Source organism: Schistocerca piceifrons, chromosome 8 (assembly GCF_021461385.2).
Source record: "Schistocerca piceifrons isolate TAMUIC-IGC-003096 chromosome 8, iqSchPice1.1, whole genome shotgun sequence".
In the NCBI taxonomy this organism is placed as follows: Eukaryota; Metazoa; Arthropoda; class Insecta; order Orthoptera; family Acrididae; genus Schistocerca; species Schistocerca piceifrons.
The window spans coordinates 174,480,685-174,497,905 of NC_060145.1; the positions used below are offsets into that span (position 1 = coordinate 174,480,685).

At 40.2% G+C, this 17,221-nt stretch overlaps 1 protein-coding gene across 1 annotated transcript in view; it reads right to left on the reverse strand.

Moving 5' to 3' along the window:
• Positions 1-17,221, reverse strand: part of LOC124712163 (neuropeptide Y receptor type 1-like) — a 199,394-nt gene that overhangs the window by 172,866 nt on the left and 9,307 nt on the right. The window contains exon 3 of the mRNA XM_047242459.1: positions 6,719-6,918. Within this exon, the coding sequence (XP_047098415.1) occupies positions 6,719-6,918 (200 nt within the window). The remainder of the gene's footprint in view (positions 1-6,718; positions 6,919-17,221) is intronic.

Here is a 17,221-nt window from a genome sequence, read left to right on the forward strand (position 1 = left end):
TTATTTTATTTGCAGCCGAGGAGTTAAACACCAATTTCATAGATGTAGCTTTAAAAAGGCTTCAATAGTTCTTTCGTAACGATTTATTTTGAAAAAAAAATTTCAGCCACTATTTAACCCTCTTTAAGGATTGAATTTCCGAAAATACTGAAACGATTTTTTTCTTTCTGACGAAGTAATCAAATACCAATTTTCGTACTCCTAGCTTCAGAATTCTCTTGATAGCGATATGTTTCCAAAATAATTTCATCCCCCATTTCACACACTTAGGGGTGAAATATCCAAAATACCTTCTTAACCGATGCCTACAATATAAAACGTATTCCAGTTTTCGTAGTTCTGCGTTCAAAATTGCCTTAATAGCGACAAATATTCAAAACCTATTTAATCCCCTTTTTTGGTATACATCATAGAATACACAAGTATATAAAGCTACTTTTAATTTTCTTTATCTCTGTTAGTAGAACAAAGAAATGCGTTATCGTCGAAGCAGAGTAACGAAATTTTCGACTTCTCGTTTTGTTTTTATATCGGTCTGATCCTTCAAACTAATGTCAGGATTTTATGTTATATATGTGAAAATTTCTATTTCTTCCAGAATATTTAGTAAACCACCTTTTTCGGCAACATGTAGGGCGAGTAGGCATTGTGTCAGGTCACTGGCTACATGTCGATGTTGTTCTAAGTGTGTACTAAACGAAGACAGGGCCGCGACAGTCAGATTAAGATGATGTTTAAATCTTGTTTTGAAATTTCATCCAGTTTGTCCTATGTAAACGTTCTCACAGTTATTGAATTTTAATTTATAAACACCTCTACGTGTAAATTTACAGGATTCTTCTGTGTTACGAAAAATTTGTGATCGCTATGTGTTCTTTTTCCTGAAGCCTATTTTTAGGTTGCTTTTCTCCAGTGCAAATCTGATATTATTTGAATTTTTTCCCCAATATGGTACCACAGTGAATTGGGTGTGTTTGCTATCATTTTCCCTTGGTGAGGTAATGCTGTCTTTTCTTTTCATTTGCATGTAGTTTTCCCGTATAAATTTTGTCTATTACGGTGGGATTTTAACGCTTTTTTTAATCTTCTTAGTGTCTTTAATTCAGATGTTGTGTTTCTTTTTCATCAATGGATATTTTATGTCTCTCTATAAAGGTTCAAAACAATGCCTCTTTTCGTGCTTTTGGATTACAAGAGCTACACTCCTGGAAATGGAAAAAAGAACACATTGACACCGGTGTGTCAGACCCACCATACTTGCTCCGGACACTGCGAGAGGGCTGTACAAGCAATGATCACACGCACGGCACAGCGGACACACCAGGAACCGCGGTGTTGGCCGTCGAATGGCGCTAGCTGCGCAGCATTTGTGCACCGCCGTCGTCAGTGTCAGCCAGTTTGCCGTGACATACGGAGCTCCATCGCGGTCTTTAACACTGGTAGCATGCCGCGACAGCGTGGGCGTGAACCGTATGTGCAGTTGACGGACTTTGAGCGAGGGCGTATAGTGGGCATGCGGGAGGCCGGGTGGACGTACCGCCGAATTGCTCAACACGTGGGGCGTGAGGTCTCCACAGTACATCGATGTTGTCGCCAGTGGTCGGCGGAAGGTGCACGTGCCCGTCGACCTGGGACCGGACCGCAGCGACGCACGGATGCACGCCAAGACCGTAGGATCCTACGCAGTGCCGTAGGGGACCGCACCGCCACTTCCCAGCAAATTAGGGACACTGTTGCTCCTGGGGTATCGGCGAGGACCATTCGCAACCGTCTCCATGAAGCTGGGCTACGGTCCCGCACATCGTTAGGCCGTCTTCCGCTCACGCCCCAACATCGTGCAGCCCGCCTCCAGTGGTGTCGCGACAGGCGTGAATGGAGGGACGAATGGAGACGTGTCGTCTTCAGCGATGAGAGTCGCTTCTGCCTTGGTGCCAATGATGGTCGTATGCGTGTTTGGCGCCGTGCAGGTGAGCGCCACAATCAGGACTGCATACGACCGAGGCACACAGGGCCAACACCCGGCATCATGGTGTGGGGAGCGATCTCCTACACTGGCCGTACACCACTGGTGATCGTCGAGAGGACACTGAATAGTGCACGGTACACCCAAACCGTCATCGAACCCATCGTTCTACCATTCCTAGACCGGCAAGGGAACTTGCTGTTCCAACAGGACAATGCACGTCCGCATGTATCCCGTGCCACCCAACGTGCTCTAGAAGGTGTAAGTCAACTACCCCAGCCAGCAAGATCTCCGGATCTGTCCCCCATTGAGCATGTTTGGGACTGGATGAAGCGTCGTCTCACGCGGTCTGCACGTCCAGCACGAACGCTGGTCCAACTGAGGCGCCAGGTGAAAATGGCATGGCAAGCCGTTCCACAGGACTACATCCAGCATCTCTACGATCGTCTCCATGGGAGAATAGCAGCCTGCATTGCTGCGAAAGGTGGATATACACTGTACTAGTGCCGACATTGTGCATGCTCTGTTGCCTGTGTCTATGTGCCTGTGGTTCTGTCAGTGTGATCATGTGATGTATCTGACCCCAGGAATGTGTCAATAAAGTTTCCCCTTCCTGGGACAATGAATTCACGGTGTTCTTATTTCAATTTCCAGGAGTGTATTATGTGTTACCTAGTCTGTGGTTGTTTGTTTTCGGTAAATGTTGAATTTGTGCAATGCTACATTTCTTGCGATTTCGAGATCAATAAAATTTATTTTATTACCTTCTTCATGTTCAATTGTAAATTGTAAGCGTGATATTTTTGTGTAGGCTATTCCATTGTGAGTGGAAGATGTTTATTTCATTTTCTGTCCTTTCAAATAAAATTAGTGTGTCACCTAGGTATCTGCGGTAGTATTGAATTTTATTGACTCATTCTGGATTTTTTAAACACTTTTCTCTATATACTGAAGAAAAATATTAGCTAGTGAACCAGAAAAGAAATTTCTCATTGCTAAACCGTGTTCTTGGTATATAGTTGGTTTTTGAACTTAAAATAGTTATGGGAGAGTGTCAGTTTCAATAAAGTTATATACTCTTCCATTTGAATTATGAATATTGTACCATGTGTATGTAAACTATGTTCGATAATTTCAATAGTTTCATGAACGGATACATTAGCGTACATATTTGTTGTGCCTAAGGAAGTAAATTTGTCATTCTCTGCAACGAAAATATCTTTAATTTGTTGTGTCAGGTCGAAGGAGTTCTTTACTGTGTACCGATTGTGTATAAAACTCTAGACTGTATCCTATAAGTAATATATAATGAGAAATATGTGTCTTCTCTGTAGCATAGATGCTGCTAATGGCGGAAAAACTTCGAAACTAGTCTGATGAAATGAAATACTACCACATAGCAGATTTTTGGTCTAACAGTTAATTAATAAGTTGACATATTTACATGTTCATAAAAGTTTTCATATCCTATCCAGCCCCTTAGCGAATGAATTTCCAAAAAAACAGCGAAACACAGAATTTTTTTACTTCTAACCGAGAAGCAAAATACAAATTTTCATAGACTTAGCTTTAAAAATGCTTTGATGATGAAACATTTTCGTTAAACTGCCTGCCGGCGTGTCCTGCTCTGAGTTTCGGGGTCGTGCCGTGAAGGTACATGTGTGCTGCGGTTCCCCATGTCAGTAGTCCCACTCCACAGCTGACGTCAAGCCGACAGCTGGTTGCCTTTTGCTCAGCGCCACCTCGGTTGGTGATCTCAGCACACGTTCAAGAGGGGTTGGGGGAGGGGAGACATTGGCACCGTATAGCATCGCTACAGGAGTTCTAGTTGTGTGGTAATAAAATGTAAGACTGTTAATGATATTTCGTTGAGAAGTCATCGATCATCATGCTGACGTAAATCCATTGACACGACGCAACCCTGCCACTGTAGAAGTCCTCTATCGTGAGCCTCTACAGAAACAGTCGACTCTATATGAATCGAGTGTTTGCAATCGATCTTCTTTCGTGAGCTACATCTCGAGGATCTATGCAGTTTTGGGAACCAAATATTGCACCTGTAACAAGGCAAGTGCGTATTTGTAATTCAAGGATATTAAATCGGTTTTAAGAGCCTACGGAGGAAAATCGTAACAAAATGTTGTAAAGCTGTATTTGTCGTAAGTACAGGAGATGACTGGATGAAGTAGCACATTTTACGCAAAACGTTATTCTGAAATACCTTAGGGGGTTAGTGTCATCTTTCTACGAGTGTGACGCTTCAACATCTGACCTTAACACTTGTTATGTTGCTTGAAACCTGTTCTTTTCATTTCGTAATACAAATGCAATTCTTCCGAGTGATATCCTTTTATCTAAAAATATCAGCTTCATAGGATTATAAACGTGCTACAATGAGGTGACGAAAGACGTATACAAATGGCGGTATTATTGCATAGACAAGGTATAAAAAGGCAGCGTATTGGCGGAGCTGTCATTTGTGCTCAGGTGATGCACATGAAAAGGTTTGCGACGTCGTCATGGTTGTACTACGCGAATTAACAGTCTTTAGAAACGGAATCGTAGATGGAGCTAGACGCATGAGACATTCCATTTCGGAAATTGCTAGGGAATTCAATATTCCGAGAACCATGGCGTCAAGAGAGTGCCGAGAATACCAAATTTAAGACAATACCACTAATAACGAACAACGCAGTAGCCGACGGCCTTCACTTAACGACGGAGAGCAGCGGCATTTGCGTAGAGTTGTTCAGTGCTAACAGATAAGCTAACTGCTAGAAATAACCTCAGAAACGAAGGTGGGACGTACGATGAAGGTACTGGCTACGAAAGTGGGGCACAATTTCGCATTACTGGGCTACAGCAACAGACGGCCAACGCGAATGACATAGGTAACAGCATGACATCGCCTGCAGCGCCTATGCTGTGCTCGTGATCATATTGTTTGGACCCTAGACGACTGGAAAACCGTGTCCTGGTTAAATCAATCCAGATTTCAGTTGGTAAAAGCTGATGGTTGGAGTGGAGTGTGGTGCAAACTCCAGGAAGCCACGAAACGAAGTTGTCAACAAGGCACTGTGCAAGGCGGTGGGTGCTCCATAATAGTGTGGGCTTTGTTTACATGGAATGGACTGCGTCCTCTGCTCCACCTGAAGCGATAATATACCGAAAATGATTACCTGGAGACAATTTTTTAGCCATTCATAAATTTCGCGTTCCTACACAACTAAGTCATGTCACTGAGCCACAATTGTTCGCGACTGCTTTGATGAACATTCTGGATAATTTGAGTGAACTAAATGGTCACCTAGATCACCCGACATGATTCGCATCAAACGTTTTTGGGACATATTCGAGACGTCACTTCAGCATCTGCAACGCTTTTGCAAATACGCACTGCTATAGAGGCAGCATAGCTCAATATTTCTATAGGGGCCTTCCAAAGACGAGTCCATGCCACGTCAAGTTTCTGCACTGCAACGGGGAAAAGGAGGTCCGACACGCTCTTAGGAGGTATCCCATGAATTTGTCGCCTCAGTGTATACAAAATTCAGCTTTGACCGATACAGCTTATGTATGAACTAGAATGAGAATAATGGTAGGAGCAACAGTTAAATATAAAACAGATAGCAGACAAATTAAATTATTACTTTGTATAGGTAACCTGTTACAGCAGTTGAAAATTTTAAGAAAAAGATTTTCATAGCCACAAGCTGTACCCGTCTAACTTTATTATTTACCGGTTTCGCTTTTTCACAACCATCATTACTGTAAAAAAACAGTAGATCAGATGGATGAAAAATGATAACTACTCATACATGACTCATTAGCATAGCAAATACGATGTCTCACAGTGGTATGTAAAATACTTGTAATTAGTCATTGTCATTAAGCACACATAAAATTTGCGTAAAGACTGCTGACAGTTAACAGGTGACTCATACGTTAACTGTCAGTAGTCAGGGAACTTGAGTGTGTGGTCTACGACGTGGGATAAATTCTGTATATTTTATGTACTAGAGTGAGTCATCCTGTATTTGCTATGCTAGTGAGTCATGTACGAATAATATGCATTTTTGATCCATCTGATGTACTGCTTTTTTACAGTAATGGTGGCTGTAAAAAAGCGAAACCGCTAAAGAATAAAGTTGAATGTGTCCGGCTGATGGCTATAAAAATGCTTTACTTCAAATTTAAATTAGCCCGGTCTTCTTTATCTGGACTAACATCAATTATGGAACTGTGAACCGTAAATTTTTTGAGGTACATATTGTTCTGAGTCTTTACCTACTTACCTAACTATCTCGTGTTGTATCAGTCCCTTGCTGGTCAGTCATTTCTTGTTTTTCCCACTAACTTTGACTTTCCACAACTGAGAAACCAGCTTGAAAAACTTACCCAACTAAAGAGGTATCCCAAAAGAGGACAACTTCTAGCCATCTACCAACAATGAGTTTGCATCCGAAGCATTGTAGAGTGAGTATGAACTTAAGCTCCAAGACTGGCAGACCTGCCTACTACCGAGGCCAGGTTATTCCAAAATATCGTGACCACGTTACAACGTTTTGTAAACCTGCCTGTGGCTGAATGCGTGAGATGTGGTACTATTCAAGGATGTTTACAGCCCAATGGATGGGAAGGTGTAATTCTCTCTTCATCAAAGCCCAAACTCATAGGGGGATGAAGAAAGAGTGGCTCAGACCTAGACATCGGAACTATAGCACATATCAGGTATAATTTCAGCTTAAAACGTACCTGGAAAGGTATGGCGAACAAGCCGATGACGATGTCAGCGAGCGCCAGGTTGGCGATGAAGCAGTTGGTGACGTTCTGCATGCGGCGCGAGGTGGCCACGATCCACATGACGAGCGAGTTGCCCACCACGGCCAGCACCGATATGGAGCCGTAGCACAGGGACAGCAGCGCCACCACGCCGCCGGGAACATCGTACAGGCCTGCCAACACCACAGGCGCCACTACTCAAACTGAGATAAACTTTTGTGACTCCGAAAAGATGTAAAACAAACTATCTTGGTGGGAATTCTGGAATGTCTTGGAGAAAGCTGTCAAAGAATAGCGTATACTAACTACTGCAAATGTGTTGCAAAATAATATACCAGTTTATACAACAAACAGCTTAATTAACAAACTGACAATTACGAATAACAGAACGCCTCAACCAATGACTATAGCCCAGTCCTGATTCCTGCACCCCATTTTAGAAACAAAAACTGAAAATTATACCCTTTGTAGTTGTTCGGAGAAAGTGATAATCTATCACCTGCTTAGGACAGATATCACGGAATTGTTGAAACACTTACATTCTGAAAGCATGTAACTGAATGGTATTGTGAGGTACCTAACAGTGCCATATGTTTTAAGCAGTGCACTTGAGACTGTACTAGTAGATTACAGCGGAGTGTATTATATTACCTGTCTTGACTGTAATAACTTCTGTATTTATCAATCAGGATGAAACGTAGCACATAGGCTGGTTGACCTTGAATGTAGCTGAAGCGTGCAAAGCGACTCCAAGATTCATGTGTAGGTCACAGCTGCGAGATATAGTTCCATGTCCTCAACTTAGCAAACAAAGAGTGAAAACTGTAATTGTTGCAAGGCCTGGAGATCAAGTAACATCTGACCCACAGTTCCAAATTAGTATCAAATGATGAAACTCTCCTTACTATTTCTCCTCTGCTAAACGTCATTTAAGCCTCAAATATCTTCATTTCATCTTGCACTGCCTGCTCCATTCTGTTCTCTGTTTACTTTATTGTGATACTCAGTATATTCTGACCTTTTAAATATTCTGTTGTTTCATAATACACACATCTTCCTTTCAGTAAGTGTAATTTCTCAGACAAACTGCTACTCACATGTACATCTGATCTTCTGTTGATTGTCATTCTTCGTTCGGTTGTACACACACACACACACGTTTTCAGGAACGAACTTTTACATATATTTGCTGTTCAGATATGACCTTCACTGACGATATTTGTTCTGTTTCTGCATCTACTTTTCCATTCATACTGTCTTTTTCAGTGTTGTTCTCCAAGACTGTGTAGCTTTGAAACTAAAGGATGTCAAATAACTGACGACAACTGTTTTATTAATTTTGAAGTGGGATTAATGTTTTAAATGTGAGACATATCCTTGACGACAACTTTACTCAGGGTGCCTGGAACGAACATGAAGTGGTATCATATTAAACATTCGAAAAATACATATTTTACGTTTGTATTTAGTTATTCTGACGTTCTCTGATACGCAAGGGGATGTCCTTACTATTAGCCAAATAACTGACAACTGCTTTATTGATTTTGAAGTTGGATTAATGTTTTAAATGTGATACATATCCTTGAGGACAACTTTAGGCAGGGTGCCTGGAATGAACATGAAGTGATATCATATTAAACATTGTGAAAAATACATATTTTACGTTTGTATTTTGTTATTCTGACGTCCGCTGTATACGCAAGGGGATGTCCTTACTACTAGCCTTTATTCGACTTGAAGGGAACTCAGGGTCTTACTATGGGCCTGAGAAACGAGGAATCAAATAATTTTAGTTTAATGAAAAATATTTGTGATCAACTAGTCGGTCACAATTAGTTCAAAACAAAACGTGTTTGCGGTCCTTGTAATAATATCCCAGCAAGCTTGATGAAAAGACACCGTATGGGCAGTAAGACTACGAAACTAGCACATAAATCGAAGCCTGCGTCGTTGGAGGTCTATTAAACAGTAGGATTATCCTGAATTAGAAATCACATTTGCGGAGTGGAAGGTGAGAAGTAAAACTGCAGAAGTAGGCAGTATATTGGGCAGGGGTACAACAAATGTAGTGTGTGGACAGTAAGTTGGGAACGTGGGTCTCACGCAGATCGTGGCAGGGATAAGTCCCTGCAGTCGCACTGTGCTCTGTGTCGCCGCTGGCTCAGACGGATGGAGTGTCTGCCATGTAAGCAGGAGATCCCGGGTTCGAGTACCGGTCGGGGCACACATTGTCAACTGTCCTTTTGATATTTATCAACGCCTGTAAGCAGCTAAAGGTGTGACTTTCATTGTGATTTCATTATTCCTTTGGCAGACAAGGTCTGGGGGGGAGCGGTGGAGCGTCGTCATCCACACGTGTCCAGGCAGCTTCAAGTTTTTCCACTGTTTGTTATCCCACAGTGATTTATTTTTAGTTCGTTGCTTCGGTGCCGAGACCAAGCAGCTTTCGTAAGAACTGGCCTTTCTACCCGCCGTGAAGATGATAACTGTGACTGGCTCACTTCCTGTGAGGGTTTGTGTCCTGCTGTTTCTATTTTGGACTCGGTTCAGTTGTTGTTGTATCTGTCCTGTGTCTGGCAGAGCTATTCGAGGAGCGTGTCGCTCGTAACAGAACATAATAGCTTTCATTTGTTAATTGTCATGGAAATACAATTTGATTGTGTTTTAAATTACTGGGGTTTTGTAAATTTCTTGTATGTTCAGTGTCATTAACTGCGACGTCCGAAACATATTTCTTGCCTAGTGGGTTGTGTACTAAATGGCCAAGTCTCTTTCTTTAGTTATTTGGAGCCCGCAAGCTTTTGCGCCTCACCGGGACAGATCTTGTTGCTTCTATGTTCGTGGGTTATACTTCCATGTAAAGCTTGTGTTTGCATAGGTGACGTTCATCAACCAACCGTTCGCGTCTTCCTTCCACCTATGTTTTCCGTCCCGCGCGACGGTAAAATATTTACCGCTTCCTCCTCGTTGCGTGATTTGAAACTGAATCTCGGTTCGTCGTTGAACTTCTATACTATGAGGGGTAAGTGTAAATGGTTAAATAGTTGCCTATGCCAGTTACCATACCATCTTTTAGCAGTTTTTCATAAATGTTTGTCTACGCTGCCAGCTTGTAATCTGATGACGTAAGTTTTACTCGTTTTATTTCGAAATTGCTTCCTTGTTCATCAAGCCATGACTACAGTATGTTTGTGCCTTGGGGCGTGTTCCCACTGGTTGCTTAGGAAAGGAGGATTGTGGTGAGCAGCGTATCGTGCCTGCCATAAGTAATTTCTGGTCCGTTCGTCGCGGCCACATTGCCCGGCGTGTGGTAGTTTTATCTAAAGCAGCTTTAACTATTTTTTTCCCTTTTAATGATCTCCTTTAAAGGTAAACCGCAATTATTTGTTATATTTCACTCAAACATATGCTAAAGATGTTTGTGGTCTACCTATATGAAGACAGTTTTCTCAGAACCTTTGAAGAGACTGTTTCGTAACTTGAATTGGTAAAATATTATCTTGCTTATCTTATTAAGATTTGCAATAAATATTTTGACAATAGTGAGCAGTGGCACACAAGATGTGTATATTTTTGAAAAGAGAACAGCATTTGTTGTAAATTTAAATCTTCAAACTTCATATTCCCGTAAGTGACTATTGGAGAGCTGAGACCAACAATTCGAATTACCACTACAAAAAAAAAATGGCTCTGAGCACTATGGGACTCAACATCTTAGGTCATAAGTCCCCTAGAACTTAGAACTACTTAAACCTAACTAACCTAAGGACATCACACACACCCATGCCCGAGGCAGGATTCGAACCTGCGACCGTATCAGTCCCGCGGTTCCGGACTGCAGCGCCAGAACCGCACGGCCACCGCGGCAATACAACCTTCTATTATTTGATCCCATTGAAATATTTGACGACATTGTTGATCAGTTGCAAGTAATTGTTCTTAAGTAAATTTATTTCCCAGACGGTGTAGCTGCGTGGTCTAGGGCGCCTTGTCATGGTTCTCACGGCTCCCCCCGTCGGAGGTTCGAGTCCTCCCTCAGGTATGGGTGTGTGTGTTCTCCTTAGCGTAAATTAATTTAAGTTAGATTAAATAGTGTGCAACCCTAGGGACCGATGACCTCAGCAGTTTGGTCCAAAAGGAACTTACCACCACCAAGTAATTTTACTTACTTTAACAGTTTGGCCTTAATATGTCGAGGTTCTGTTAGCCTAATTAATAAATTAATTTTTCTGGCAAGTATTAATAAAAATCTTCATTCGAATGATGTTGAACCCTCCCTCCACCCCTAGAAAATTTATGCTAGTAGTGTGTACCACAAAGCTGAAAGTAGCGGTAAGTGACAAAAGAAAAGCTGGTTTCGAAACCTGAACTATGATTTCGTAGCCCGACATTTGTCCACTGTCCAATGAATTATAAAGCGATGATTATTTGTAAGTACAAATTAATAAATACATGACTCGCGTTCAACGTTTACACGCTACTATTTATACGTAATATAAAACACAAAGGGAGTGAATATTTTTTCCGTGGGAAGTTTTAGTTGAAATTTCCGTCGTTTTTATGCGACAGTGTTAATCGGTAACTATTGTTATAATATCTATAGAAGTCTTAACAAAATGACAGCTTGGTACAAATAATGAAATTACAGTGAAATCCAGACCATTAGCTGCTTACAGGCGTTGATAAAGAACAATGGGGACAGTTGAAAATGTGTGCCCCGACCGGAACTCGAACCTGGGATCTCCCGCTTACATGGCAGACCCTCTATCCGACTTTTTTGTAACATTTATTTAAGGAACAATGTTACACATTCCAAATACATACTAAGTACATGTACTAACCATGCACACATGTTAAATATGAAATGATTTAAACAATATCAGTTTGATCATTGCAATTATGCTGATGTTAAAGAAATACAACAGAAGATTGTGTTACTGACTAAATTACTAGAAAAAATTAATTTGAACATCAAGGAAAGTTTTTAATGACATTCAGACTTCTTAAAACATGAATAAATAAAAAATTGCATTTTGAATTACATGTGCTCCAATCTCTACAGAAGTATAAATAACACTTTATGAAGGATATAAGCAAGTTTTTTAGGATAATTTTTAATATATTAATGTACACAAGGAAATGGTCTCTCTGAGGGGAGAAACTGATCTTTAACCTTCTCAGCTCAGTCAGACTAGCTATGAGTATTTCACACAGTTGTATGGAAGTCATCAAAACTTATACAGAATATGGAAGATTTATGCCCATTGCACATAAAAGCAATTTAATAATCATATTAGACAATCACTTAAATACTTCAGAATGGCGGAAAAGAGACGGTATAAAGTTGATTAGCCTTCCAAGTACACTTTCTGGACATTAATGGAAAGTTAATTAACTGATGTGATCAGACCTACATAATAGATCATTCACTGGAAAACTGACTTACACATCACAGTGCAAAAATGAACAGGGTAATTTACCAGCCATTGAATATTTCATTATATCAGATATAATCTTACAGTTTTAACCACTCGATAAAGACATTTCCATAAAAACTGTCGATTTTCATATTGATACTGTAAACCAATAATGCAGCTGTAATATTTTGTGTTTTGACACTATTAGACACACAATGTGACTGTCACATAATTGCTGTACATTAGCTTATAAAATTTCAAAAACTACTTTCTGAAGTAGGAAAAGCGCACACCAAAAATTTACAGTAAACATTTAAATAATATCCTTAAGGTAACTACAATACATCACTGACAACACAGTCTTCTTTTTTCATATTAACCAACGCCCATTCTTTGAAATACAATTTTTAACATATTACTGAACTTTTTCTTGTGATTCGAATACCTTCTAATTTTGTGGTATTCACACAGCATGTGTACCTTGAACTTTATGATGCTGTCGGAGCCTAGTTTGTTAATGACGTAATTAACAAACTTTCCCAGCGACCAGTACACAGCGTTATTTTTTGTCTCTGGGAAATCACGTGCTTCAGGACTGTGTATCAATGACAGCGATATACTCTCAGGGTACGTCCTTCTAATCAGAGCTATTTGCTCTCGGATCAACTTCCAACTATTTTTGTGACCGCTGCAAGTGTATGAACGAATTGTTGTCATAAATTTGTTTTACTGAGTCCGATTGCATACAGTCTTTCATTGATGCTAACTATGATGTTAACTGTCTTGTACCATGGCGTTTTATATTAGATGTGAACACTAGAACTAATGTTTTTCCAAATCTCAGTCCAATGAATGCTTGGAAACTGTCGTTCTATTTTGCTCCGTCCTTCGATTTTCTTTCGTTCCCGCGTTTGGCTCTTGATGTTAAGTGTCGTGACTGTCTGATTTCATCACATACATAACTAAACTCAACACAGAAAACTCTCACATCTGTAAACGACTGGCCGGCCAGTGTGGCCACGCGGTTAAAGGCGCTTCAGTATGGAACCGCACGACCGCTACGGTCGCAGGTTCGAATCCTACCTCGGGCATGGATGTGTGTGATGTCCTTAGGTTAGTTAGGTTTAAGTAGTTCTAAGTTCTAGGGGACTCATGACCTCAGATGTTAAGTCCCATAGTGCTCAGAGCCATTTGAACAGTTTTTGTAAACGACTGTTGCTGTTATGCACCTCAATCGGGGGATGCAGGCTTCGAGGTTTAATGATCTCGAAAATTTGGCTTGTTATGCTTTCTCGCGAGTCTCTTATTAAATTAACTTGCCTTTTCATAAAAAGTGCAGAGGCTTTATCCGAAATATCGGTTAATCGTAGTCCACCATTTTTAGGATCTATAGTGGCTACTTTAGCAGGTACTGTAAACACTTTACCTTTCCACAAAAAATTTGTGATTTTGGACATTATTCGCCTCGCTATCATTCTCGGTATTGGAAACAGCTGGGCAGTATAATAAGCTTTAGCAAGGATGCATGAGTTGATATACTTTGTTCTTTGAACTTGGTTCGTATATCGAGTAAAATTCTCTATAATGGCTCCTTGCACTTAATATGCTGCAACTTTTCAATTTGAAGCTGTCATTTTCACTGGGCATGCAGTCAGGGCGATGCCAAGTATTTTATGTCGTCGGACTAATTTTGCCCACTCGACGTTGATATTATCCAAACCTCTGAGATTTAACATCTTACTTTTGTGTCGTTTGCATTGGCTCCAAATGCTCTACAGTACGTATCAATCACTGTTGCTAGCGTCTTTACCTCTTCATTATTCCTTATAATGACCCCTATATCGTCAGCATAGGTTCTTATAACTGTTTTATTTCCTGGTAATGTTAAGACTTTTAATCTAGCATTGACATGTCGGAGGAAAGGTTTCAGTCAAATGGCGAAGAGCGACATGAATAGAGGACTTCCTAGAGAACACCTCGTTTTATTTGTATCGGCCTGGATTGTTGACAGTTCACAGCTGTTTTTGCATTTAGTCATGTTTCTACGTTCTTTATTAACTGTATGCCCCTATCTTTGAAACCTATTTTTTCAACGCCGTAGAAGATTTTCATGATTTACTACATCGAAGGATTTATAAAAAATTAAAAAGTAAAGAACACTTTATGTTTGTTACAGAAGTTATTGCAGTGATATCCCTGAATTCTTCAAAATTGAAGAATGATTCTGCCTTGCGCACAGTTCTAAAGTTTACTAATAATTTTAACTGTAAGGTATGAAATTCTCTTATTTACTATTCCAGCTATTAATTTATAATCAGAATTCAGCAGTGAAATTGGACGAAAATTATTTAAATCTTTGTTTCCATTATTTTTTGGCACAAGAACATCTTTTCTCTCCTTAAACTCAGCCGGAATCATTTTACCCTGAATAACCTCATTTACAGTGTCTGTGATTTTCGCACCCAGTATTAGTCAGTAACGGATGTATAACTCTGCTGGCAGACCATCCTGTCCTGGGAATTTTTTGGTAGTGAGGCTCACAGAGTCGTATACACGTTCTCTTCACTGATTACCTCGAGAAAATTTTCGTTGTCATCTTATGTCAGCTGTGGGACTAGGATATCAAGGAATTCTTCTAAGGATGTATCATTACTTTGATTTACAGAATATAGCTAGAAATTATTGCGATAAATCTCGTCCATGATATCCTGCTGGGTTCTTTTTCTTCTCGCGCCTGTAGCACGAATCCTAGGCCCAATTTCACACGTACGAATCGTAAGTAAGCATTGAATTAAACGTTTCCAGTTGGTATAAATATAATATAAGTGTTGTTAAATTAGTGGAAGTGTTAGTGAAGTGTTAAAGAAGATTAAACGGGGTAAGAAGTTTATTTTCCTTCTCGCGCCTATAGCATGGATATTAGATTTAATTTCACTCGCTCGTATCGTAAGTAAACAGTGACTAAAACTTATATGTAATCACCAGTTTTTTTATTCAGTGCTCTTTCAATTTATTTATATCTGCCAGAATAATTTCTAGGATCCTTTCTTTACGTTTTAGTCAGTACTTAAATCAGTTTATACGATTTCTGTTTTTACCATGAGTGAGAAGTGTGTGACATTCCGTAGGATCGTTAGTTCCGGGGTGTGGTGTGATGGGTGCTGTAGTTTCTTTCATTGGGGTGAATGTAGTGGCGTGGGAAATGGGGACATAGATGAGGCTCACCAGTTGTATTGTAGGATCTGCAGTAGAGATAGGAAAATACTGGAAGAGGAAGGGAAAATTGCAGCTCTTCAAGCTGACTTAGACAAGGCAAGGGAGGATCTGGACAGGTTAAAGAGGGAGAAGGGTGAACAGAGGTGGGAAGTGGCAACAGGTAATAGGGGGAACAGGCGAAGGAGAGCATCAGACAGCATTGTGATAAATCTTGAAAATAGATTTGACCTGTTGCCTCAGTCAGAATCGGATGAGCCTTATGTAGCTGAAGCTGTAGAAAGGGCACAACAAGCTCTCAAGGACTTGAAAAATGTAGGGAAATTTGTAAAGAGAAAGAAAGTTCTGTCGTTAGGTAGTTCCCGCGGTAGAGGTGTTGGCCAACTACTGCAGGAACATCTAGGTCCAGAGTACCAGGTTACAAACTTTTTCAAGCCTAGTGCAGAACTGGGTCAGGTAACATAGGATGTAGGTTCTTTGTGCAAGGATTTCACAAAGGAGGATGCCGTGGTTATAGTGGGTGGTCCAGGAAATACCACTGACAGAGACTCTGAATATTCCATAGAGAGTGACCTGGTGAAGATAGCATCAGCAACGAAGCATACGAGTGTGGGATTTGAGTCTGTGTTGAGACGCCATGATCGGCCTCATTTGAACTCTTCCGTCGGGAGGGTGAACTTGATTCCTGTGGATGTTATCGATAGTGGGACTACACTAGGCATGGCCTTCACCTCAATATCAAAGGGAAGGAAAGACTGTCTGGGCTGATTGCAGAAAACTTAAGGGGGACACTGTAACAAGTGGTAAAATACCAGTGGTCACAGGCGTCAGAAGGATGCCTTTTTTATAATAGGCAAGGGGGAAAGAAAACGAGTTTTAAGAGAGATTGGCAGTCATACTCAGTGTGAGAAAACAGGTGAACAGGAGTCAGATTTTAGCATGCAGCCTCCATTTAAACTATGTTTAACAGAAAGTAATCAGAAACTGCCAGTTCATCTTCACCAAAGCAGTTATAATCCCATTAGTATGCAGTATCAGTTATCTTTATTACACCAGAACATTCCGGGACTCAAAAATAAAGTTGATGAACTACTCATTTGTATGGATGAAATGAATTGATCTAACCAAATTGACATAATCTGCCTCTCTGAACATCAAGGGACCACTGGTATAGATATGTTAGACATTTCAGGATTTAAGCTAGCTTCCTACTTCTGCAAAGTAGATATGGATGGAGGAGTTGCCACATTTATTAAAAACTATCTTAAATTCAAGAACATTGACATTAATAAATTCTGTTTACAGCAGCATCTGGAAGCATGTGCAACAGAAGTAGAGTTCCATAACAGATCCTATATAATAGTAACTACTTACCGAGCACCTGCAGGAAATTATAATCTATTCAAAAATAATCTAGAAGATCTTTTGGGTTATTTAACAGGAAGAAACAAAGAAATTTTGATTGCTGGTGACTTTAATACAGATTTTCTAATGCAATCTTCCAGTAAACATTTACTGCAGTTAGTAATGTTGTCTTTCAATCTAACTCACACTGTAAACTTTCCAACTAGGATCACCAAATCCTTGAGGACAGCCATTGATAACATTTTTATAGACAAATCAAAGGAGCAAAATCATATCATAAAACCTGTAATAAATGGACTATCAGATCATGACCTGCAGCTCCTTGTTTTAGATGTAAATTCTAAGCAGATTATCGAGACTGCTAAATCTGAGTACAGGAGAGTAGTCAATCAACCAAAAATTGAGTGTTTTAAAAACTGCTCAAAAATATGAACTGGAAAGATTTTTCTAGTGCTCATGACATGAATGAAAAATATAACAC